Genomic DNA, 26,711 nt, shown 5'->3' with positions numbered 1-26,711 from the left:
TTGGATGAAACACACACAACAAAGAATAATGCTGTTAACTCCTTTTCTTTAGGCCATTTCTTCACAGGTAGAATAAAATTTTAAGTTAATGACAGAAATGAGGTATTTTCAAAGCGCAATTAAATATGAGAGAAAGAAGCATTTCCAGTATCTATCTTCTCATCCAATCTTCTGGGCTGCTCTCAAACTGAGACACACGGTCCCTTCAGTCAATCATTAGAATATTCTATATATGCTCCTCTCCCAGCACTTGTCTAATGCTATCTAGTATCATAGTCATGTCAACTTGTTTTCACACACACTTCAGGACCAGGATGGTATCTTTCTTGTCCCTGAAATCCTTCGGTGTCTGCTCATAATAGGTACTCAGTAAATACTTGCTAGATTTAATTACAGCTTAAATTTCAGCACTAGAATTCAGGTATTCACTGTATAAAACTGTCTTCCTCTGGGCTAAAACTAACAAAATAAATAACAGGTTTTTTGGCCTATTAAATCTAGTCTCACTGCTTCTCAGTAACCATCATTTCTATTTTTCTGTGAGAGTAACTTCAATTTTAAAAAAGCTTACCTAGTCTTCCAAAGTCTCCTTCACCCCACGTGTATAATTCACCATCCTCTGTGACAGCAGCACTATGTCTGTACCCGGCAGACACACAAACAACTACCTGCATTGCACACAAAGCACACCAAGATGAAGAACATGAATGTGCTAAAACAGACAGCTCGTATTTGGTCTTATGCACAGAGACTTCAGAGACACTGACATTCACAACTTATCCAGAAGTTGCCATGTACAGTTGTAGAGGCTGTGCCCAGAACAAGGGTGCCTGGGCTCATGAAAGTGCTGTAATACAGCCTCTGCTCTGTTTGCCAGGCCACGAAACCTGGCTTCCACCCGGAGAAGATAACTTTCCTTAATTTGCGCAAAGGCACTGCGAAGGTAGCAGGAGCCCTGAATACACCAATCTAGTCACCTGCAAGAATACTGTATCACAAATCAAGTCTTTACTCAAAGAGTTGGCACGGGCTAAACACTAATAGAATAATGAAAAAATTTTAGATATAATGTTAACATAAAACCTACAATCCTGGCTAACCAAGAAAAACTCATTACATAATAGGGATAACTCTCAAAAACATAGTGACTATTACCAATGCAGAAAGATCTAAGCATAGTCTATGGACTATGAGAAACAAACTGAGGGCTTTGGGGGGGGGATGGGATAGGCTGGTGATGGGCAGTAAGGAGGGCACATATTGCATGGTGCACTGGGTGTTATACGCAACTAATAAATCATCGAACTTTACATCAGAAACCAGGATGTACTGTATGGTGACTAACATAATATAATAAAAAAACATTAAAATAAAAAAAAAATATCTAAGCAGTATGTAAGCTTACATTATTTAAACTCTTAGCAGTATCTCTTTACCCTCAATTGGCTATACAGTTGATGAGTAGAATCAGGGAAATAAAAGTATACAGCAACATAATTGGGAAATGACTCAGATTTTACCACTGATCATAACAGGGACTTAACAGAAAAAAAAAATCAATGCTAATTACTCTGCATCTTTTCAATCTTCAAAAATTAGAACTCACTTTAGAAAATTCAAAATTTAGATTCAATTAAAAATACTGAGCACTACAAGGCACCTGGGTGGCTCAGTCAATTAAGCGTCTGCCTTCAGCTCAGGTCGTGATCTCAGGGTCCTGAGATCCGGCCCTGCATCAGGCTCCCTGCTCAGCAGGGAGTCTGCTTTTCCCTCTGCCCCTCCCCCATACTCATGCACAATCCCTCTCTCTCTTTCCCTCTCAAATAAATAAAATCTTTAAAAAGGAAACACTGAGCACCTAATACATTCTAGATAATATGCTAAAAACTTCTGAAATTTTTATCTGTAAATTATTAATTTACTTTTTGGAACATTTTTCCTTTATGACATTCATACTGTTACATGTAATTGGCAGTGTTTCCATTAAAAATAGGACACTAAAAGGAATATAAGTAAAAAAATGTTCAAAGAATTGGAATTAAAGAAGAAGGTGCTAGAAAGACTAGAAAAATACAACTACAAATAGTATTTATCTGAAAATTTCCTTAGAGCCCTACATTCAGCATCTTATCAAGTATCCCATGATGTTGTCAAGTGAACATTCCAAAATTCACTGCTTTGGGGTTGATATCTAAGTTAAAATACCATAAGTTATAATAAAGTAAAATTCATATGATAGCCAATCTTGTCAGACAACCTCCCATGAAGGAAAAGTGTCCCACTTGCAATTCTGGTATAATATAAAAATTTAAACTTTAAAAGGATCTTATATAAAGAAAACTTTTGTGGCAAGAATGTAATCTTAAAATAGAGGAATCTGTATAATTGCATATAATTACAAGCTCAGGAAAATACCTTCACTTCTTTAAAGAAAGGTAAAATAGAAATTAGAAGAGGAGATCTAGGTTCAGTTTCTAATGGTGCTAATTATTTGTGTGTGACCTTAGGCAAGTGAGTTAACCACTCTAAATGCCTCATTTCTATTAAAATGCCACCTCCTCCAACCTGATGACCTCATTAACTAATATCACACCCCACCCAAGTTAGTATCTACTACAATACTCAATTTTTTTCTTTATTATTATTTGAAATTATTTTATGTGCTTACTTATTTACTATCTCTATCCACAGATTAAAAGCTCCATGAGACCAACGATCTTGTCTGTTTTGTTCACTACTATATGTCCAATGCCTAAAACACTGCCTGGCACTCAGAAGACACTGAACAAGTATTTGTGAAATGGATGATTCTCAGTTTCCTCATGTGAAATGAGAATAATAACTACCTTATCAAAGTTGCTATAAGAATTAAAATTAAGTAATATATGTGAAAGTGTTTTGTAAACCATAAAGCAAATATACAAAAGATAAAAAGGATTTGGGGGAGGACTTTGGAAAGAACACATCAAAATCTGAAAGATATCATCACTTACAGCACAGCACATCTAATTATTTTAAATACAAAAAGAAAGCACATACCTTTCCCTGCAGAGGGCCCTGAATAAGCTTGGGATATTTCTGTGTTGAACTATTTCCATGTCCCAGTTTCCCATAATCACCATCTCCCCAACTGAAGACTTCTCCTTCTGTTGTAAAAGCTAAGGTGTGACCATCAGATCCTTTAGAAGACGAAACCTTTTTAATGGACCTGTGAGGTTCAAATGTTAACTTTTTTAAAGTGGACTGATTATTAGAATCTCCAAGGCCCAGTCTCCCATAGCTGCCTTTACCGCAAGCTCTGACAGAGCCATCCGTAGAAATTACAAAAGTGCAGTATTGTCCAGCTTCAATCTATAAGCAAACAAACAGAAGAGTAAAATAAAATGCTTCTGTGAGAATCAAAGCATAATATTTAACGCTAGTTTTAACAAAGAGGTTCAAAGGAAGTCTTTAAAAGCAGAATATGGTGCAAATCTCCAGAGAGATTAAACAGAAAATTAAGAAAACTATTAATGGACTTTTCATGTTGACTTTATTGTTGAGCTCAAATTAATGAATATTTTCTCTCTTCAGGATATCTACGCAGTCATGATTCAATAAAGCAACAAAGTAAAATGTTCTAGCCTCATCTTATAATTGGTGCACGAAGGGCAAGAAATAAAATTATCCTGTAAATTCCCTAGAGTCCATTATGGCAAGGACCATATAAAACATATTTTACACTCATTCGAAAAAAACCTAAGTTTTAATGAAAATAATAATAAAATAGAAAGTTCTAGCTTGGCTAAGACGTAGCTACAAATGTAAAAAAAAAAAAAAAAAAAGATCATAATAAGAAAATAAAATCCCAATGTGGCAAAAGGAAAATTCCAGCTTTTACTTAGTCCTGTTCACCATCTGCATTGAAATATAATGGTAAGTCTCTTGTCATTCATAATTCTTTTCAAAAATCCAGCTCCTAGTTTAATTTTTTAAAACTTGGAAACCATATTAGGGAAATGGACTAAAAATGGTTTTTTTCTATTAAAATGAAAAAAGTGATACAGCATGGTATATAGAAACAATACAGATAAGAAACAAGACTCTTCACTCACTTAAAAAAAAAATCTCTTAACACTACTTCCAGCAAACCCTGTCATCTACCAATTTGTAAGACATGCAGAGAACTCACAGTCTGAGCGTCAGAGAAACTGGGAGCCAATTTGGGCTGTAGTATTTTCTCCTGTGTGCCTTCCACCAACTGATGGCTGCTGTTGCTCCCCCAGACATAAACCTCACAGGTTTCTGAGACGATGGGAGCGTCACCAGTCTGAATGCTGTCTGGGCTAGCACACGTTCTTGAGTAATCAGATGCCATTCTGCAAACCTAGTAATATTAAAAACATGAAATAAATAGGCAAGACGTTCTTAATGGAGACATTTTTATAAGTGCTGTCTGAAATTACTGTTTATTTTCTTTACTTCTAAAATTCTCAACTGCTCAAATAACCTAAGAACAATACATCTAATTTTAAATACAGATGGCTAGACTACTTACTCCTGCAAAAGATACTAACTAATAAAGGTGGCAAAAATGGGGTGGAGGAGACACACAATCAAGACTTTTTTAACTAATAATTATTACACACACAGCATGACAGAGGAAAAAAAAAAGTAGAAGGGGAGCCTCGGTGGCTCAGTCAGTAGAGCATGCAACTCTTGATCTCAGGGTTGTGTGAGTTCAAGCTTACTTAAAGCTTACTTTAAAAAAACAAAAAACAAAAACACATTGATAATCCTATCACCTTAATACAATGAACGTTATCTTTTTTATGTACATTCTTCCAGAATTTTACATATTCCCGTTCTTTAACATAGTTATCCCAGTGGATATATAAAAGTGATGAAATAGAAGTCATGCAAAATTTTCCATGGCTACCTAATCTTCATGAATGAACTGATAATTTTCCACCTAATGTAAAAAATCCAATTTACTTAAACCTTTTCTTTTAAATAGGACATTTAGATTCTTTTTGTTATATAAGTCATTGTTGTTACGACATTTTTCATTACTTAAGTAGAGAAGCTCAGAAATGGGGCTACTATATCCCAAAAGGACAATAACCTTATGATTCTTGAGACACACTATTACAAACTGCTTTCCAAAGTGGTGCTACTACACATCACCGGCAGTATATTTATGTATACAGAAAATAAAAATCATCACTTACTTATCATCTGTGTTGAATATAGTGGTAAAGTGTCTTGCATTCACAATGCTTTTTTAAAAATCCACACTTCTCCACCTGCCGCTCCCCACAACCCTGCCAAAAGGATAGGACCCAGCATGGCCATCCCAGTGGCCCTAATCAAGGAATATGTCTACGTGAAAGTACCAGTCGCACTGTATCCATACTAATAATAAGCATTGTTTTTATTTTTTGCAAACTTAAGAGGGATAAAAGAGGATGTTCTTTTAACTTGACATTTTGTTATTATCAACAGAACAAAAGTTTTTCCATTTATTTGTTTACCACTAACTTCTGCCCATTTATTTATTAGTGCTTAATGGATTTTTAATTGGCTTATATGAATTCTATACAATAAAAATATTAACTCTGGGGGCACCTGGCTGGCTCAGTCGATAGAGCATGCGACTCTGGATCTTGGGGTCGTGAGTTAGAGCCCCATGTTGGGTGTAGAGATTACTTAAAAAAAAATATTAACTCTGACTGCAGCTGTTGTCAATTCTTTTGTCTGTCTTGTAGTGTTTTTTTGCGCAAACAAAACAATAGAAGGAAAACCTTCAAAAAGTCAATCTTCAAAAGCCCATTAAATTGAAGGGGACAGAATAATTTTAGTCAGAATCATTAAATAGTATCCAAAACAATAGAATGACATGTGTGTTAAACATTTTCCAGTGAACATGAGGACAGTTGTGAGGACATACAAAATATGCATAAGTGAAGGCTGCCAGTCCCTAATAAAAGATCTGAAATTTTGCTGGCAACAAAAGGAGGGTAGTGGGGCCAAGAGTGTTAGAATTTTTTAATCTAAAGATTTATTACTACAATAAGTTTTATATGATAAATCACAGCTCTCCTCATCCGCCCCACATCCCCCAAAAAAGAGCAAGAGAGAAAAAAAATTAGTTATAGGGCTTAGAAACATGTGTTTAAAAACTGGGGCGGGGGCAGGGTAGAAATCTAGGAAGAGAGCAGTAGTGATGCAGTTTTCTAAACACTCTGATTCACTACACAGAACAACTACAAGGCCAAACTTCAAGTCCACACTTAACATTCACAACAAAACTAGGTGAAAAAGGTGACAAAGGTACCTCCAATAACTACGAAATACAAGCAGATGCAGACAGATGAGTCTGGAATAATTTGATGTGTCAGAGAGCAAGAAAGCTATGAAAGATTATTAGGCCTATATCAAAAGAACTTAGGGGGCACCTGGGTGGCTCAGTTGGTTGAGCCTCTGACCCTTGGTTTTGGTTTCCGCTCAAGTGGAGCTCTGCACTCAGCAGGGAGTCTGCTTGATATTCTCTTTCTCTTCTTCCTCTGCCCCTCCCCCGGCTTGCACTCTCTCTCTCTCTCAAATAAATACATTAAAAAAAAAAAAAAAAAAGAACTTAGGAACCACCCTGAAGAGACTACTACTCTGAAAGACTATTGGCCAAAGATGAAACAATATGAACTCCACTACAGATAATAATTTAATGGGTTAAAAACTCAGACAGGTTTAAGTCTGTCTATAGGTTCATAATGATATTTTTCAAATGAAATCAACTGGTCCACTTTGGAAGAAGACAGACCAATTCATTAAACTGAACACTAGTATATAAAATCAGTGTTAAAATTTTTTAAAATTGGATGGACATAATCAAGCATTTATTCAAGCCTTTCTTATATGAACTGAATCAGAGTAACCAAATAGCTGATAAGGGAATCATCCTTATAACAACATTCCAATGAATAAATGAAAGAGGAATGATACAATTAAAATACCACCATTTTGCAACTAACAACCAATGAATTAATAAATGTAGTCATTAAGCATCAAGAGTTGCTAATATCACAAGACAGACAACTAGAAGGAAACTGATGAAAGATCACAACACCATATATAGTCTTGCCAAAGGGATCAAACCTAGGACCCACCAATCCTCAGGTCAAGCCCCTAGATCTACCTGCCAATTTGCAGGAAATAAATAGGACATAGTGAACTGCCTTACGAGTAATCAATCAGCAAAAAGCCCAGGTTCCTGACCAAAAACACTGAAGGAAAAGAAAAAAATGGAGGGGAACCTATAGATTAAGAGATTTAAAAGACACCTTTAAAAAAAAAAAAAAAAGGCAAAAACGCATTATAGTATCTAGGGATACACACCTGAGTGACAAAACGATGAAGAAATGAAAGGAAGTGATTACTCTAAAAGTCAGGATAGTGGTTGCTTAGGGGAGGAGGGCAGGGGTTAAGACCAGGACATAAAAGAGCCAGTTAGAGTGGTTGGTAGTTTTATTTCTTTACCTGGGTACAGATTAGAAGGATATTTATTTTATAATAATTTGTTAAGCTTGACGTTTGTTTGTATCTGTTTTTGTATCTGTATCTGTTTCTGTATCTGTTTTTATTTAAAAATTTTTAGTTACCTGTATGCAATGCAAAGTTCAAAATGAATAAAAGGGTATACATTGAACAGGACGTTTCCTTCCCATTCCTAATGCCAGACACCCTAGCTCCACTTCCAGGGACAACCACTGATGCTACTTTCTTCTGCATCCTTTCCAAACACTGAATAATTATTTTTAAGGAATAAATACAAGTTAGCATTTTAAGACAAAGTAATTTTTAATTATTATTATTACATACCTCTTCAAAGAGGCATAAAGCTGCCTCATAGAGTGAGCACAAGCCATCAGATGTTCTGGTTGGTTCCCTCCACTGACTCCGATCAGCAGATGAACCCTACAGTTTCAGAAGGAGAGAGACATGTTACTAAAATGACTTAAATATTCTGCAGAAATACCTGATATATACATGTATATGTATGATATATGATTATGCACACTAAGATCAAATCCTAACATTAGGTCAAGAAACCAACTCTTACAGAGAAGTGTTACAAAAGACGGAGATATAGAGTGAAACAGTAAATTGTCAATCCCTCAATGATTATTTATTGAATAGCCATAGGGCTTGACCTAGAAACAAACAAGGAGGCATAATTTTGCCAATTACATATTCTTTGGGTGGCCAATATCCAGTAAAAGAGGCCCCGGGAAATATTCTACTCTCCTGAGGGCTGCCTTGCCCACCTGTCTCTGAGGATAGAGGCAAGCAGAACATAGCCAGCTTGAGAGATGACCTTGACCAGAGCAGCAGAAAATCCCTTCCTCCCTTCTTAGTTTCAGCAAAACTAAAGTCCCACAAATCAGTTCATGTAGCTACCTGACAACACTAGTAACAAAGCATCTTTTTCCTATCACAGCTGAGGAATCATAGCACCTCTCTGGGACTCTCCAGAGTAGGGCCCAAGGACTGTGACCACAAATCACTCTGTCATTGACAAATGACAAACCAGAAAGTGAACTTGATCTCACTGCTCCTTCAAATTCCCAAATCCTTAAATCTTTAGATCACAAATGTCAAGTTCCTTCTCTGATTTAACAATCCTGTAATTGTGAAATTTTCATCAGTAGCACTTTTCAATGGCTAGTATACTGTAAAAATATCTATATTCTATAAATATTATAGATATATAATTTATAAATAAAAATTTATGTTCTGGGGTGCCCGGGTGGCGCAGCGGTTAAGCGTCTGCCTTCGGCTCAGGGCGTGATCCCGGCGTTCTGGGATCGAGGCCCACATCAGGCTCCTCTGCTAGGAGCCTGCTTTTTCCTCTCCCACTCCCCCTGCTTGTGTTCCCTCTCTCGCTGGCTGTCTCTCTCTCTGTCGAATAAATAAATAAAATCTTTAAAAAAAAATTTATGTTCTAGAAATATGTTATCTTCTACTATGGTAGGGAGGGTGGCCTAGATCCTATAAGATCCCATCTAACTCTATATGATTTTATCAATTTAAACTATTTTAATTAACAAGACTCCTAAGAAATGAAACAAATGAATATGTTGGCTATTTATGGCTAGTTTATCAGGTACTAACCAGGTGCTGCCAAATCAATTTTTCTTTTTATTTGTTTAAGGTGGTGCTTCTCAAATTTTAATGTGGACATAAATCATCTAGAGACTGTGTTAAAATACAGATTAGATTCCAATTCAGTAAATATAGATGGGGCCTAAGGTTTTGCATTTCTAACAAGCTCCCAGGATATGCCAATGCTGCTATCTGAGGCTCACTTTTTGGGTAGTTAAGGCTATAGAGAGCCATTTGTAGGTCTGGAGTCATACCAGAAGCTGAGTGTTCAAAATTACCAGTACTAGACATACAAGGGGCTGCCATACCAGCAAATACTCAGGGGCACAGACTCTACAAATTCCATAATTAGCTGTGCAGTACTTCGGAGAAAAACAATTGTAATCTGTGGCTCCATTATTTAAAGGCCACCTCTAGTGATCACTAAATCAAAAGCAGAGGTGGAACAACAGCCTGCTACGCCCTTCTAGGAGCTGGTACCAGAGCCATCAGAATTCCCTTTTTCATGCCTTCCTACACTATGGAGGAAAATGTTGAAAACTGCATGAAGTTTTCAGGAACAGATCTGGGTTTAAATCCAGGCTCCACCACTTACTGGATGTGTGAATGAAGGATAAGTCTCCTTATCCTTAGACAGGAATAATGCCAATATTACTTAGGGCTGTTGGGAAGATTAGAGTTATGTACAAAACATGCTTAGCACAGCTTCTAATATACAGTAGGAACTCAAAACTGGTAGCAGTAATTATTAATTTGCATCACGTGTACGGAGAAAGAAAATACAAGAAATCTTTAATAAATATTTGCTAAATTTAAAAATACCAAACATAAAACATCCTTCAAACACTGTCACTGATTTCTGTTCTTCCCAATACAGTCAATACATACTCCCCACCCCCCAAATCTACAGTTTCACTTTGTCTGGTTTAGCTACTCGAGGTCAGCAGCAATCCAGAAGCAGGTGCTCCTCTTCCTGACATATAGTCAGGTCAATAGTAGCTTAACGCTAGGTCACAACGCCTACTCATTCACCTCACGTTATCTTCATCTCATCAGCATTTTATCATCTCACATCATTACAAGAAGGGTGAGTGCAGTACTAAGATATTTTGAAAGAGAAACCACATTTACACAGCCTGTATTACAGTATATTGTTATAATTGCTCTATTCTATTATTGTTATTAATCTCTTACTGTGCCTAATTTATATATTAAAGTTTATCATAGGTACGTACGTATAGGAAAAACCATAGTACATATAATGTTTGGTACTATCTGCAGTTTCAGGCTTCTAGTGGGGGTCTTGCAACATAGCCAAGGATATTGGGGGAGGATAACGCAGTTAAGGGTGAGACTACTCCAGCTGCAATCAGTAAGGATTAAAGATATCTCTAAAACCCATTCTGTACAGAATTCTTAATGTAAATAAGAAAACAATACTATACCTAGGTATTTTTAAAGAAACTAAATTTTGGAAAATATAGTACATTAAATGTGTAACTTTATACACTGTTAACATAGGAATTTCAATGGTCTAGAGATATGTGGAAATTAAAATAACAAAAATTCATGGTTTCACAGGTCTTCATTTAATTACCTCCCTCTTTTAAGCACCTACCATCAAAAATAAGGTTATTCCTTTTATTTTTGTCACATTTGTCTTTTTAAGATGTTCTGAACAAGGACATAAGACTGGATGGGGAACATTTCCACATATTCTTGCTATCTGGTTTTACTCTATTAAAATTGCTTCAATGACTCCCCACTGCCTACAACACCCCATAGCACAAGATACAAGGCCCTGCCTACTTGGGAGCTTCACCTCGTCCCATTCCACCCCATCCACCCAGGGGCTTGCTCTCTTACACCTTGGTCACTTTGTGAACTCTGGTCCTCTCATCTGAAAACTTCTCCAGCTCCCCATACTCACACACTTCATGTTTATAGGCAAACTCTTCCTACTTTTCAACTAAGCTCAGGGATCCTTCCTCCACAAGGCATTTTCTGCCCCTTCCCTCCAGGTCTCCTCCTGTGTCCCATCACCTCTTCCCAGTGCAGACCTCTACTACAGCCCATTATCATTAATTTGAAATGTTTGTGCATCTGTCTTTCCTTAAACTGTGAGCTGGCAGAAGGCATGGATGCTACAAAGCCCATTTACCTTTTTTTTTTTTTTTAGATTTTATTTATTTATTTGACAGAGAGAGAGCGCACATGCAGGGAGAGCAGCAGGCCTGAAGGAGAGAGAGAAGCAGGCTCCCAGCTGACGAGGGAGCCTGGTTCGGGGGCTCAATCCCAGGACCCTGGGATCACAACCTGAGCTGAAGGAAGATGCTCAACTGACTGAGCCACCTCATTTACCTTTTAAACTCAGTGGCTAACAGTATCTGGCACACAGTGCTAAATAAACACCTACTGGCATCAAAAGCCAATGGTGTTTTTATTGTTGTATATTCTTTTAGAATTCAGAGATATACATTGACATTATTTCCCTTCTCTTTATTTAAATACAAGTTAAGGAGTATTTTGTGAACTACCATTCAAACACAATTACTACATGTGTATCGTTAGTGAAGGTTAAGAATCACATAAGTAAATAAAAACTATGAACTCATTTTTGTTAGGCTTCACGTCAGGTAGTCAGTTGATGGTTATGTGTCTCTCCCTTTAACTTCTAGCCTGGGGGTAACTTTTGTCCCAGTTGTTCAAGGGTAGAGAAACTTAAGGCAGGGAAGATCAGGTCAGGTTGGAGTCCAGGGTACTAGGAGAGGATATATACCTATTTTCTGAATTCTCAGACAACACTGTAAAGTATAAGAAACGTGGGTTCTGGAGACCAAGAGCATCAGACTCTATCACTTACTGTGCAAGAAGGAATAATAAACGTAAAATTCAATTAATAACCATTCCTTTCCCCTAAAGCCAATCTGAGATTTAATTAAATTCAATCTAATAAGGCCTATGGTGACTTTAAGGAGAGCCAAACTAAATCAAACATACAAGATTCTTCCCCAGAATAGACCCAGAATTCTGTGGAAAGCAATCTAGTTTTCTGGGGTACCCTCATCACAATAAGAAGCTATATTATAGGATATAACCACAGAGGCTATGGAGGGAGGCCCCTCCTGACTAGATGTACTTGTCCCGGAATGAAAGAGGCAAATAGAGAGAAAACTAGGAATCGAACAATATAAACTTATTATATTTTACTACTTTATTATATTTTATCTACTTTAAGGTAGGTCTTCATGGGAAAAAATAAATCAATTTAACACAAATACAGTAGAAGCCACCTGCAGTAGTCAGAAAAAACATGAGCTCTGCAGACAGATTTGGGGTTATAAGAATTAGTTAACACAGCATCTGCCCCATAAGTGCTTAATTAGTATATGTTTTACTTCCAGTTCTTTTGCCAAATAGATGTGTAAATTTAGGATAACTACCACAGTTTCTTCATCCTTAAGATAAGGATAAATAATATCTACTCACATATTAACATGATAATTGAATCAGACAGTGCATATAAAGCACCTGGTTGGTAGCAGGCACTCAACAAAGGTTAACTCTCTTCCTCCCTAACTCCTGGTATTGGAGAGCAGTAAATGAAAGACGTCAAAAGAGGAATGAGACAGCTTATTACACATTAAATTAAAGACAGATTCATAGTACATACCAAAGAACGCCTCATCTGCATTAATATGGTCATAAAGCAGTCAAAGCTGATCATTCCTTCCTGGCTTGATAGTAGTTTGCTTTTCTCCATGGAATTTACAACTGCTGAAGCCCCCAAAGCCATTTCTATCCATTCAAGAAGATACCGCAAAGAGCCTCGCTGAGCTGCTAAACCAAGTAGCAACTCAGAAGCTAATCTACGACCTAAAGTGTCTGCCCCAGAATTGGGAATAGTTACTCCTTTAAGAAATGTTGTCACTTGTGATAAGCAGTCCAAACCCATCGGAGGAATCTTGCTTTCATTTGCTAAAGATAATGGTGGCAAAGAGCTGACAACTTCAATTGCAGTATGAATAACGTCGTTGCAAAGACTAAGACCAGGTCCTGACACAGGCATCATCCAACTTTGTCTCAGAAGTGCAAATAATAAACTTAGACCAGTTCGAACACCCATTTCTATAAGTGCATCAGTGCTTGACCGGGGACGTTCACTAACAGAATGGACATCTGCTGAACCAGAGCTGCTCTCCGGAGAATGCTGCTGCTGCTTCACTTTGCCTTTGTCATGGTATTTATTAGAAAGTGCATAAAAGACACGCTGGAGTACAAGCAGGCGTTTCCGAAGAGCGCCAGCAAACGGGGAATCTGAACACACCATCTTCGCTAGCGCTAGCTGGCTGCTAAGAAGGGCATCCAAGTAGTGGTCCTGCTCATCACTTGAAAGAGACTCACGTTCAAAGTCTGGCAACTGTGGTCCTTTGAGGCACAAAACTTGTTGGGGCAAAGGTACTACTTCTTTATTGCTGACCAGTTTAGAATACAGAACGGCAACTCCTTCTCTTGTAGCAATAGATTCACTATCCTCTGTAATCCAGGAGCTGTTGAGGTGTTCAAGCCATTTCAGTTTCACTGGTGGAACCATAGTTGCCATGGTGGTTTACTCTTCAGCCATTAGTTCTATAAAGGGAGATGAAAAAGCAGTCAAAAACTTACACAAATGACTCATAACATGTTTCTAACTTCCATCTTTTATTTACAATCAGCGATTTCAAACTGGTGAAACAAAGTCTGAACTGCAGTTAACAGAAATGTACCAGTATTAGTATTTTGGCTTTCATAAATGTACTACAGTTATAAGATGCTAATATTAATGGAAAATGGGAGAAGGACACATAAGAGAACTCTACATAATCTTTGCAACTTTTGTGTAAATCTAAAATTATCCCAAAATAAAGTTTATTTTAAAAATTAGTGATTTGAGTACCTTTTCTCTTCAGTTTCTGGTCCCACTGTCAGTGTAACAGTGGGTTTTACATGCTGATCACCTCCCCCAAATTCGTATCTCCAACCCAGACCTCTTCCCTGAACTCCAAACTCACATATACAATTGCACACTTGACCTCACCATATAGATAGCGAATAAGCATCTCAACATACTCAAAACTGAATTCCTAATCCACCACCACCACCATTCCCACCCAAACCTGATCCTCCTGTAGACTTCCTCATCTCAATAAATGACAACTCTATCCTTCTAGCTCCTTTGGCCAAAAACCCTGGAGTCACCACTCATTGCTTCCTCTTACACTCCAAATTAGTCAGCACTACTTTCAAATATATCCAGAATCCAAACAGTTCTCACTCCCTTCATTGCTAAAACCCTACCCCTCAAGCCATCACCTCTTGGCTCACTTAAGGAGCCTTCCTACCAGTCTCTCTGGCTGTATGGAGGAACCACAATGACTCCAGAAGAGCAGAAATGTTTTTGTATATTTTGTTAACTGGTGTATTCCAACATGTAGTGAGTATTCCGTATTGGTGTTTTTTTTTTAAAGTACTTAAAAACTAAGTCGTATGGGATAAAATATTCACAAAATGTATATCCCACAAAGGACTGGCATCCAAGGTACATAAAGAACGCCTACAACTCAATAATAAAAAAACAATTTAATTTTTAAAATGGTCAAAAGACTGAACAAAACTCACCAAAGATATATGAATGGCCAATAAGCACAAGAAAAGCGCTCGACATCATTATTCATCAGAAAATGCATATTAAAACCACAAAGAGATACTATTACCCATCCAGGAGCACGGCTAAAATTTGTTTAAGACTGACAATACCAAATGTTAGCAAGGATGTAGAACAACCAAAACTCTCACAAATCATTTGCAGGACTGTGAAAGGGAACAAGCACTGATACTTTCTTATAGAACTAAAACTAATCTCTACTCAATGACCCAGCAATTTTTTCCCTACGGGTTTACCCAAAAGAAAACACAGGCCTGTAAAAAGACTTAAATAAAAATATGGTTGCCCCTAGAAGGTGAGAGCATAAATAAACTGGGAAGGAACATGAAGGAACTCCCTGAGGTGGTGATAATATTGAATTACCCAGGCACATGCACTTATCAAAACTCAGTAAACACACATTTAAGATTTTTACATTTCACTGAATGTGAATTTTACCTCAATAAATACTGAACTCTAGTTGACATGCACACTGAAGTATATTTGGGGGGGAAGTACACTGATAACTATAATTTATTTTGAAATGCATCAAAAAATAAGATGCACTGATGTGTAATATATCTTTATACACATCCATATATATGAGTAGGTATGCGATAAAACAAAAATATTAAAAGATTAATGGTAGAATCTCAGTGGTGAGTATGTGTGTCTTCACTTAAAAATCTTTCAACTTGCCCATATATTTGAAATTTTCATCATAAATTATTGCAGGGGAGGTGGGGACTAAGTCCACAGAATGGAAGTCGTAACAGCTGGTACTAGAAAAACATCCTCAAATACTGAAGGGCATTTTATTGCCATGATATAGGTAATCTTCAAGAAAGAGTTCAAGTGATAGTGATCCCAGACTATTTAAAAGGAGTTTCCTATTTCTCAGTATGCCCCATTAAATTCTAAATATAAAATCTGATGACACTTCCCTTCTCAAGATTGATTACTATGCTTAATTATCTTCATTAGATACTTAGAAAGTATGTACTTGAGAAGGGGAAAACAAAACATAAGCCTCCTCCCACTTTATTTATTAATTATTTATTAAACATTGTGCAGAGGAGGGGCACCTGGGTGGTTCACTTAGTTAAGTGTCCAACTCTTGATATCAGCTCAAGTCTTGACCTCGGGGTTGTGAGTTCAAGTCCCACACTGTTTAAAAAAAACAAAAACAAAAACAAAAACAAAAAAACCACATTGTGCAGAGGATATTCAAGTACCTTATTTACCTCCATCCCTGCAACCCATAGGTAATTTTGTCTTTTTAATTTTGCTAGTTTGATAGATGTAAAGGCATATGTTGTTGCTCTAATTTCAATTTCCCCGATTACTAATAAATCTGAACATTTTATGTTTATCGATCATTTGGATATACTCTTCTGGGAAACACCTGTTCATGACCTTCTAGTCATGTACTTTTCTATCAGGTTAGCTTTCTTGTCAACTTTTAAAAGGTTTCTGTATTTTATCATTGCCCTCAACACTGCAAATATTTCTTTAAGTCTATCTTTTGCATACACACACATCTCTCTCATAGCTTCTGCTTTGCATTCTTGGTTAAAAGAGCACCCCCACGCACTCATACCCAGATTACACATGAATTCTAGATAATACAGGTATTCACTTGGGACTTTCTTGAGGTATTCTGTTTGTTGTTTTTTTTTTTTTAACACAAGTCTTTAATCCACATGGAATTTAAATAAATTCTATATTCATTTGGAATTATAATAAGTTCTACATGTAAAACTTGTTTCATGTTTATTGTTTCCAGGCGTATGGCTAGTTATGTCACCACCATTTATTAGGTAATCCAGGACTTCCAAGACAGCTGAGGACAATGGCAGCTGAGTAACTATCTCCACAAATTTCTTCCCTAACAGTGAGAAGGAAAAATTGAATTCTACACAAAACCACATTAGTTCTGAATCTATTGTCAGACCATGAATCCCTATGAGAATCTAATGAAAGCTGTGGATTCTGACTCCCCAAGAATAAAATTCTTATGCACATACTCATAAAAATATGAGCAAAATTCCAAAGGTTTCACAGACGTCCTAAAATCATCTATGTACTCCAAACCACTAAAAATTTATGGATATTCTAAAATATCTTACTAGTACCAGTAGAAAATCTTTAAAAACCAACTACATTTCAAGAAATAATTCCAAAATTTAGGTATAACTTGGACCATATTTCTAACGATAAAGCAGTAAAACCAAAAAGTATTTACAGAACAATATGGAACTATCTCCAAGATACATTAAGTGAAAAAAAAATGTACTCATGTATAGTATAATTCATATATAGTAATATTTACATTTAAAAAGATTTAAATATGCATGTATGTTCATAAATGCATAAAACTCTGGAAGAGCACACACAAAAAACTAAAAATATTAGTTGCCTCTGAGGGGAGGGGACCTGGGTTACTGGGAGATAGGAGTAGGAAAGTTATTTACTTTTCACTGCATAACCTTCTGAATTTCATATATGTGCATTTGTTACCAAAGCAAATAAAAAAAATCCATTTTTAAATAAAGAAACCCAAAACAAAGAAAAAGCCAAATTTTTAGAAATGCTCTTCTACAGTTTTTTAAACAAAAAGGGGAAGAAAAAAAGGATTTCACAATTTCTAGAAAAGTATATAAATCATTATGTATCAACAAAATGTAGCCAAAGTTGACCCAAAGCAAAATACAAAGATTTAAAATACTTCATTTGTACATAAGACTGAAATGAATAATTCAATTCAGTATTAGAAAAAAATAAGCTTAAAAAGTGAATAATAAATATAATAATAACTGATGAATAAGACAAAAAAACCAATAGGATTGATATCTGAATTTCAGAGGTGATTCTTAGTGGGGGAAAAAAATGATCAGCTAACCTAATCAACCATTCCTAATCAAGGAAAGAAAAAGATAAAACATAAGATACTCAGTATTATAAATATGAATGGAAAGACGGCTATGGAAGTTTGCCTGTTCCTCAAAACGTTAAACATAAAGTTACCATATGACCTAGCAATTCCAGTCCTATGTCTATACCCAAGAGAACTGAAAATATATGTTCATAGGAAAACGTGTACAGGAGCATTCAATAACAGTATTACTCATAATAACTGAAAAGTAAAAACAACCCAATGCCATCATCAAATTCATCAACAGATGAATAAACAAAATGTACTGTTATCTATACAATGGAACATTATTTAGCCATAAAAAGGAATGAGGTACTAATACATGCAATAACATGACAGAGCCTTGTATACATGCTAAGTGAAGAAGCCAGACATAAAAGGTCACACATTGTAGGATTTTATTTACATGAAATGTTCAGGACTGGCAAATGCATAGAGACAAAAAAAAAGTTAGTAGTTGTCAGGGGCTAGTGGGAGATAGGGAGAAACTGCTTAATACTGACAGTAGGAGAGGTTTTACTTTAGAGTAATGAAAAGGTTTTGGAACCAGACAGAGATGGTGGTTGCACAGTACTGTGAATGCACTAAGTACAACCGAATTAATTACTCACTTCAAAATGGTTAATTACGTGTTATTTGAATTTTGACTCAATAAATTATTTTTAAAAAGAAAACAAGTACGGCAGGAAGTGCGCTTCGCCAAAATGAACTTGGATATGTTACCAAAAGAAGGCAGAATCAGCAGTGCACAATCAAATATACAAGAAATATACTAACAAATATACATCAAGAATGACACTGAGGGGTCAAAAAAAATTACAAGATGCCATTCCAGGTTCATCAAATTGTGAATTCAAAGGAAAGAAAGTATTTAAAGAATATTTAAAGAATATTAAAGAGTATTTAAAGAATAGAAATGAATCAGAATGACTAGAAAACATAAATATGTTCATATAAAATCGTAAGAAAAAACCCAAGTTCAGAATGTGAGAAAACATTTAATGAGCCAATGACTTTCCTTTTAGTTCTATAATCTACAATGAGTCAAAACCGATAATTTGGAAGATAAAAATCATACAATGCACCTAGCACAGTGTCTAATATTTCGTAAGTCCTCAATGAAGGATGCATTTGAAGAAAACCAACTGTCTATAATTTACAACGAATTAGAGAGCTGGAATAACACAGTTAGGATACTAGTGAAATAAATCAGTAATGAGGTTCAAAGAAACTAACAACAAAAATCAAGCTCTGAATGTTTTAAGAGAAATCTTTTTATGCCTTCAGGAAACAGACAATTCCTAAACTACTTTAAATGTCTCAGGGCATTGAGGAAAAAGTCTCAGCTCTTCTTAAGTAGTCAACAGAGTAATACCAAAACTCAAGAAAGCACAAAAAATACAATTACAATACTGCCCTGTAAAAAGTATTTGTAAAAATCCACAACTAAAATATTAGCAAGCAAAGTGGAACGGTATATTAAAAGGTTAACACATGACATGTTGAGTGGGCTTATTTGAGGAATATAATGATGGAGCAACAGAGCAAATCTATTAACATTAACAAAATCCATGTTATATTGTGAGATGTTAAAAAAGCAGCTGACACAATGCAACATCAATTTCCAATAAAAATCTAGTAATAAGGCAAGGATAAAGGTTTCCTTTTTTAAATTATTAGAAATTTCTTATCACAAAACAGAAGAAAAACACTAGCAGCACTGGTTCCTAGAGTCAAATATAAGACAAGTGCCCACTTTCACTGCTATTATCAATAATGCAATTGAACAAAAAAATAAGTATCGTACAGTATTCTAGAAATCGTTATCACAGTGAGGTAGTTGATTACAGAATAAATAAAAATCAAAACTCAAAAGTATCTAGCTCTAAGCAGTCACATCCCCTTTGGAGAGTTGTGATCCAACTGTGGGGTGGTCCCACACTCTCACGACCCGGCTCACCAACTGTCCTGAACACAGTTGAAACAGAAAATAGGAAGATGGCTGCAAACCCTTCAGGACAAGGTTTTCAAAACAAAAACAGAAGTTGCAATCTTGGCAGAACTGGACAAAGAGAAAAGAAAACTACTAAAGCAGAACTGTCAACAACTCGTTCTAGAGCTAGCACAGTGCTCTCAGAGACCCTCAATAAGGACTTCCGGGACCGTGCTGAGCAGCAGCGCACACTGCACCATGCACTTTCATCTGGATGCTTCAGAACTCAAGACTACCTGAGAATCTCCTTCTTCCCCTTTTGCCTCACCTTGACCCAGAATGAAGAACATATTTGCAGTGTAAGTGACTTCATAATATCAAATGCCAAAGCTACATCATTCAGTGCAATACAAACTATGACTCAGAATTTGGGCAACCTTTCAAATTTTGTGCTTCCTTAAAAGAAAGGTATATGTAAGTGAAAGCAAAAATGAGGGTAATCTGGATGATGAGAGGTTTGGAAGTTGTATTATCTGAGGAACTGATCATGCTACCTGCGACTGTAACTTTTCTGTAATTCAATTTGATTTTAACTCTAAATCAAACTCTAAATTGGATGGTTACATAAATTCAACCCTTAGTCCTCAAGAAGTTGGACTAGGTATATTATTTCCACAATAGACTTTAAAGAACCATTTATAGTACTTAATTTTAAAGAAACAAGGGTATTCTTTAAAAATATAAACCAATAGGCTTAAATAAGTTGCATTCATATTTGCTATTTATGGAATTGACGTCAGTGTACGTCTGATTTTACAGTCAACATACCCAGATATCCTTTCTTTCTTTTTCCTTTTTGAGAGCAAGAGAGCGAGAGAGCACGTGCAAGGAGGGGTGAGGGGGGCAAAAGGAGAGAGACCTTAAGCAGGTTCCCTGCTCAGCACAGAGCCTGAGGTGGGGCTCAGTCCCACAATCCCAAGATCATGACCTGAGCCAAAATCAAGAGTCAGGCATTTAACTAACTGAGCCATTCAGGCACCCCCAACCAGAAAATATTCTTTGTTAACTCATGATTAGTTCCCTATTCTCAATTTTAAAAGAAAACCCAAGTTAAGCCTAAATTACCAACCAGTCTTAAATATCTTTTATAAACATACACCACTATAAATGTGACTAAATTCTATTAAAAAGTTACAAGACAAAAAAAGTCAAAAGTATCTTTAAATAACTACATAACCAGGAATTATGTAATATATGAGAAAAAAACTGTAGAGTTGTAACAAATAATATAAAATACCTCGTAATAAATTAAACAGCTGCAAAAATTTTATTAATAAAATAGATAAAATTCTACTGCAGAACAAAAGAGATTCTTTAAATAAATGTATAGCTTAAGCAATGCTCTTATTAAGAATCTACATTTGGGGCGCCTGGGTAGCACAGCAGTTAAGCGTCTGCCTTCGGCTCAGGGCGTGATCCCGGCGTGATGAGATCAAGCCCCACATCAGGCTCCTCCGCTATGAGCCTGCTTCTTCCTCTCCCACTCCCCCTGCTTGTGTTCCCTCTCTCGCTGGCTGTCTCTGTCTCTGTCAAATAAATAAATAAAATCTTTAAAAAAAAAAAAAAAGAAGAATCTACATTTTAGGTGGTCAATTCTCCTTCAGTTAATGTATAAAATTAATTCAGTATCAACCAAAATCACCCTGGACTTTCCTAAAACTTGATAAAGTGTTTAAAGTTATCTGTAAAAGTAAATACATAGGAATTGCAAAAAAGGAAAGAAAGAGAGAAAGAAAGATCTCTGAAAAAAAACTGGAAACTGAGAAAGGTCCTGGCTTACCAGATATTAAAAATTATAACGCTACAATAACCAAATGTGGTTCTGACACATCAGTATCACATCAGAAAATATTAAGAGAACTGAGCATCCAGAAGGAGATCCAAGCACATATGAAAAGTAAGTACAGGATGAATGTTAGCATATAATAAAGGTGTTAATCTACAAGGACACATGTTTAAGGATTTTCATTACATTCTCCTTATGATAGGGAAAAACCTAAACATTCATCAATAGGGAAGAGATAACTAAAATGTGGTATATTCAGATGATGCCAAATTATAAAATTTATACCATAAAAAAGTTAACACATGCAATTCAACAAAACTAATAAAATCTTCTAATTGTCAAAACAAGATTTAGTGTTGAAGGAACACCAAAAAACAACACTAGAGGAGTTATACTGCATAAATTAAAAGTAAAAGCACCAGGGGTACCTGCCTGATCAGCAGGTAGAGTATACAACTCTCGATCTCAGGGGTCTAAGTTCAAGCCTCGCGGTGGGTGTAGAGATTACTTAAAGATAAAAAAATAAAATAAAAAAAGTAAAAGCACCAAAGTCTGCCAGACTGGCTAGGTTTGAATCTAGGCTGTATCACTTACGGTCTATTGAACAAGGCCAAGTTCCTCAATTTCTCCACGGCTCAAAGTGCTTATCTATAAATTACAGGACAATAAAGAGAACCCTCTATGGTTATCATGGGGGTTAAATGAGATAACACATACAGAGTTCTTAGAATCATTGCCTGGAACATAGTACACACTCAATAAATGTAAACTGCTATTACGATCATTATTATTTTGTTCCTTATTGTTATCTCTACCAAATATTGGTTGTAGGGGCTCCTGGCTGGCTCAGTCAGTGGAGCATGCAACTCTCAATCTCAGGGTTCTAAGTTCAAGTTCCATGATGGGTGTAGACCTTACTTAAAAATAAAATCTTAAAAAATATATTTAAATATATATAGATTGTAGGTGTATGTGGAGATGTATATAAAAGTACTTTTTTAAAAAGATTAGAAGGACAAGGGCACCTGGGTAGCTCTGTTGGTTAAGCGTCTGACTCTTGATTTCGGCTCAGGTCATGATCGCAGGGCTGTGAGACTGAGCCCTGCATCAGGCTCCACGCTCGGTGCACAGTTCGCTTGAGTTTTTTTCCCTCTCCCTCGGCCACTCCCCTCTTCAAATAAATAAATAAATAAATAAATAAAATCTTTAAAAAAGATTAGAAGGACAGACCCCCAAACTCATGACAGTGATTGCCTAGGGGGGATGGCAGGTGCCGAACAGGACATCAACTTTGTGTATGTTTCCATTCTTTAATTTTAAGATGATTACATGTACTTGACAAAATTTTAACAGTGTTAAATGACAGAAGACATAGGAGAGCCCTTTTTTATTCTTGTACTTCTCTTCGGTCTTAAATTTTTCTCAAAAAAAGCTAAAGCAAAAAAGATAATATGATCATATTGTTTTCAATTACAATATAGTCAAAATTTATCATCACTATCCCATTATTGTTTTAATTTATAGCAGGCTTGTTTTTACAAAAACCATTATAAAAAAAAACCTAAAAATTTCTTTTTTTAAAGGATTGATTTTATCTGTCTTGTTTCTAACTATAACACAGGTTTGGAAAACAAAAATCAAATAACACAGGTTTAACAGTATTTTATCCTTTCTCAGGCACAGAGAAATCTACAGTTATAGGACAAATACCTTAGAGCTGATATCTTCATCAGCCTGCTACCTCAGACACTCTGAAATAGTTTTATATTTTGCATATATATCACACATAAATATCACAAACAAAACCTCTGGGTATATTCTGATGATGTGTTCTGTAAAACAGAAAAATGAATCATGAGAGCAAGAGTTGCCAAAGATAAGGGGATGGTGTTTTGGAAATAATTCACATCAATGGAGAAAGGTTCAAACAACAAAATACTGCATCAGACTGAACATTTTCAATGAAACTTTTGAGCTACTAGATAAATCCTATTTATTTCCTTTTTTAATATATTATGTTGCAGGCAAATAAAAGGATAAAAAAAATTCATCCAGGGTATTCAAATTACAAATTCTGGTTCCTTCAGTGTTAAGCCACTAATAAACTAATATCAACTGAGATGTCTGAATTTTTCAAGCTGTAAGCCCCATTCACATCAGTTACAACCAGCAGATCCTCTCTAAATGTGAAAAATTAGAATACATTAATCTTCTCCCTAAGACACAAAATAAAGTTATTATTTCTTCAAATACATACAGTATTATACAAAAAGCTAGTTTTCCAACCATCTGTTTCAAAGCTTTATTACCTACTAGCTATAGTATCTCCAGTGTTGATATCCTACAATTGTTCAAAAACAAAGCAAAATTGTTGATTCAATCAACTTTTTGGTGTAGTTTTATTATAAGCAACTGTCCAGTTGGGGCAAGGTATAATAATTAATAACTGATTTAATTTTTTCATTTTCCCTGAAACTCCAAGAAAATATATGAGGTTCACAAAGTTTATATCTTCATATTCAATCCACCAACATTTTCAAATGTTAAAGTCAGTTTACATACCCAGAATTGACCTTGGGCAAAACTGCTTACTCCCAAGAGCTCATCTATAAAATAAGGGAATCAAAGGAAATAATCTCCAAAGTCCTTTCCAGTTCTAAAATACTATGGACCTTTATATCTAAAATAACCTCGCCCCAAAATAAAATAAAACCCAAATGTTTAATAACATATAAATTTGGATTTTATTAGTCTACCCACTTCTGGAAAGAATACAAACACTATACTAGGTTACAGTATCATCAAATTATTTCTTTTTTTTAAGTTTTATTTAAGTAATCTCTACGTCCCATGTGGGGTTTGAACTCACGACCCTGAGGTCAAGAGACATATGCTCTTAGGACAAAGCCAACCAGGTGTCCCCAAATTATTTAATTTTTAGAAAATTAAATATTTATTTCATGTTGTTACTGTCTTACGGTTTTTTATGATAATTGAAGTATGTCAAATCTAATAGGTCCTCAGTAAAGGCTTGTGAATTTTACATTTCAATCTAATTTTTAAAATTAAAAAAATTTACATTAGAAACTACTGGATTTAGTCCTACTTTAGTGCCCTTATCCACATATTAGATCCACAATTAGATCTTGAAAAACTGGGGTGGGGGGGTTATATCATTTGATAAGATCACACAAAAGGTGAATATTAGAATCAGGACTTAAACACAAGTCTCCAGAGTCTAAGTCCAGCACTATTTCCACAACCCCATAGTATCACTCCCCTGAAAAATTAATTCTAAGTATGGGGTGGATGTGAGTAAGAATCAAGGGTGAGAAAAAGAATTTCTTTTGGAGAAGTCTGGTATTGCCAAGCCCCCCCATCTTCACCTTTGTAATCAGTGCCTAAGGATGATAGCTGTGACATTGTGATTTATAATAAGCAATATATATTTACTTGGCCATTGTCCCCATTCGTAGCAGAAAGTTCCTTAAAACCCTTGGAATTTGCTGTGATAAGAGTAATAAAGGTGTCTTTTGTTACATTAATTAAGTGACTTTTGGAAAATATCTGAGAATAAGGGCTAGTTGCCAGTGGAACCAACCATTGTAACTAGAGGGTAGGAACTTTCGGTCCCACCCTCTGACCTCTGGGGAGGGGAAAGGAACTGAAGATTGACTTCAACCACCAATGGCCAATGATTTAATCAATCATGCCTTTGTAATGAAACCTTCATAAAAAGGGGGGGGGGCACTAGCTGGCTCAGTCAGTGGCGCGTGCAACTCTTGATCTACGGGTTGTGAGTTTAAGCCCCATTTTGGATGCAAAAATTACTTAAAAAGAAAATCTTTAAAAAACAGGGTATGGAGAGCTTCCAGGTTGGTGAACACGTGGAGACTCAGGGAGAGCGTCATGCTCCAAAAGGGCATGGAAGCTCTATACTCTCTTTCCCTATACCTTACCCCCTGCATCTCTTCCATCTAGCTATTCCTGAATTATATCCTTTCATAATAAACTGGTAACCTAGGAAGTAAATGTTTCTCTGAGTTCTGTGAGCCCTTCTAGCAAATTAATCAAACCCAAAGAGGGGTCACTGGAACCTCCAATCTACAGCCAGCTGGTCAGAAGTATAGGTGACAATATGGGGCACCTGGGTGGCACATCGGTTAAAGCGTCTGCCTTCGGCTCAGGGCGTGATCCCGGCGTTACGGGATCGAGCCCCACATCAGGCTCCTCCGCTATGAGCCTGTTTCTTCCTCTCCCACTCCCCCTGCTTGTGTTCCCTCTCTCGCTGGCTGTCTCTATCTCTGTCAAATAAATAAATAAAATCTTTAAAAAAAAAAAAAAAAAGAAGTATAGGTGACAATATAACATGGGGGGGGTGGCAGTCTTCAAGGACTGAACCCTTAACCTGTGGGACCTGACCCTATCTCCAAAGACAGTGTCATATTGAGTTGAATTGTAGGACAATCAGATGGTGTCCAAAAATTGCCTGGTTTTGTCTAAAACCCACACATCAAAAGTGGAATTGGAGTCAGAACTGTACATCTAATTGAAAATTCTCTCTATGCTGACCCATTACAGTAGCTTCCTTATTCAACTCCCTGATACCAGGTTCTCCCCAACTCTGGTTCATCCTCCATCTTTCTACAAATCTGTTATGCTCTTGTTTCAAGCCTCAAAAGGCTACTGGCTTACCATGTAAAGGCCAATTGCTTTACACCAGCAACTACCTCCTTATAATCAGGAATTTAGGTACTTTCCAGTTGATATTCTTCCACCCTCTCCCATGCAAGACCTTTCAGAACTTGAAAACTAGGCTTTCTAATTCTCTAACAGGATACCTCTCACTCTGAAGTATAATTAATCAGAGCTTTTTTACTCTAACCCTAATAGATAATGCACTTCCCTGGTTGGGGACTCTGTCTTATTCAATTTTAATTCCCTAGCATGCAGCCTAAAATATTACAGTGTTTTTTAAATTAACAAATTAATTACAACTAATGTCTACATTTAAATAGTATTAGCTACCAAAAGAGTAACTTTCAGACAAGTTAACTTCAGTCAATGATTGACTAAAACTCAATTTAGGAGTTGTACAACTAAATTATAAACTGTAATTCAAGAGAAACAACCTCTTCTACACACCTTTCTCCTCGGTTCAGTTTCGATATAT

At 36.2% G+C, this 26,711-nt stretch overlaps 1 protein-coding gene and 1 pseudogene across 14 annotated transcripts in view; one reads left to right on the top strand and one right to left on the bottom strand.

The window, feature by feature from the left end:
* The window catches only part of HERC1 (HECT and RLD domain containing E3 ubiquitin protein ligase family member 1), a 179,807-nt gene that overhangs the window by 125,387 nt on the left and 27,709 nt on the right, over positions 1–26,711 (bottom strand). For all 14 annotated transcript variants that reach the window (XM_045810686.2, XM_045810698.2, XM_045810694.2 and 11 more), the window contains 5 exons: positions 12,815–13,770; positions 7,858–7,953; positions 4,172–4,366; positions 3,040–3,351; positions 572–668 (listed from right to left, as the gene is read on the bottom strand). In XM_045810686.2, the coding sequence (XP_045666642.2) occupies positions 572–668; positions 3,040–3,351; positions 4,172–4,366; positions 7,858–7,953; positions 12,815–13,744 (1,630 nt within the window). In that variant the 5' untranslated portion in view covers positions 13,745–13,770. The remainder of the gene's footprint in view (positions 1–571; positions 669–3,039; positions 3,352–4,171; positions 4,367–7,857; positions 7,954–12,814; positions 13,771–26,711) is intronic.
* Positions 19,758–20,035, top strand: LOC123800810 (SOSS complex subunit C pseudogene; annotated as a pseudogene).

This window comes from Ursus americanus, chromosome 28 (assembly GCF_024610735.1).
Source record: "Ursus americanus isolate L20-20 chromosome 28, mUrsAme1.1.p, whole genome shotgun sequence".
NCBI classification, from domain to species: Eukaryota; Metazoa; Chordata; class Mammalia; order Carnivora; family Ursidae; genus Ursus; species Ursus americanus.
This window is presented reverse-complemented; position numbering and strand designations above follow the sequence as displayed.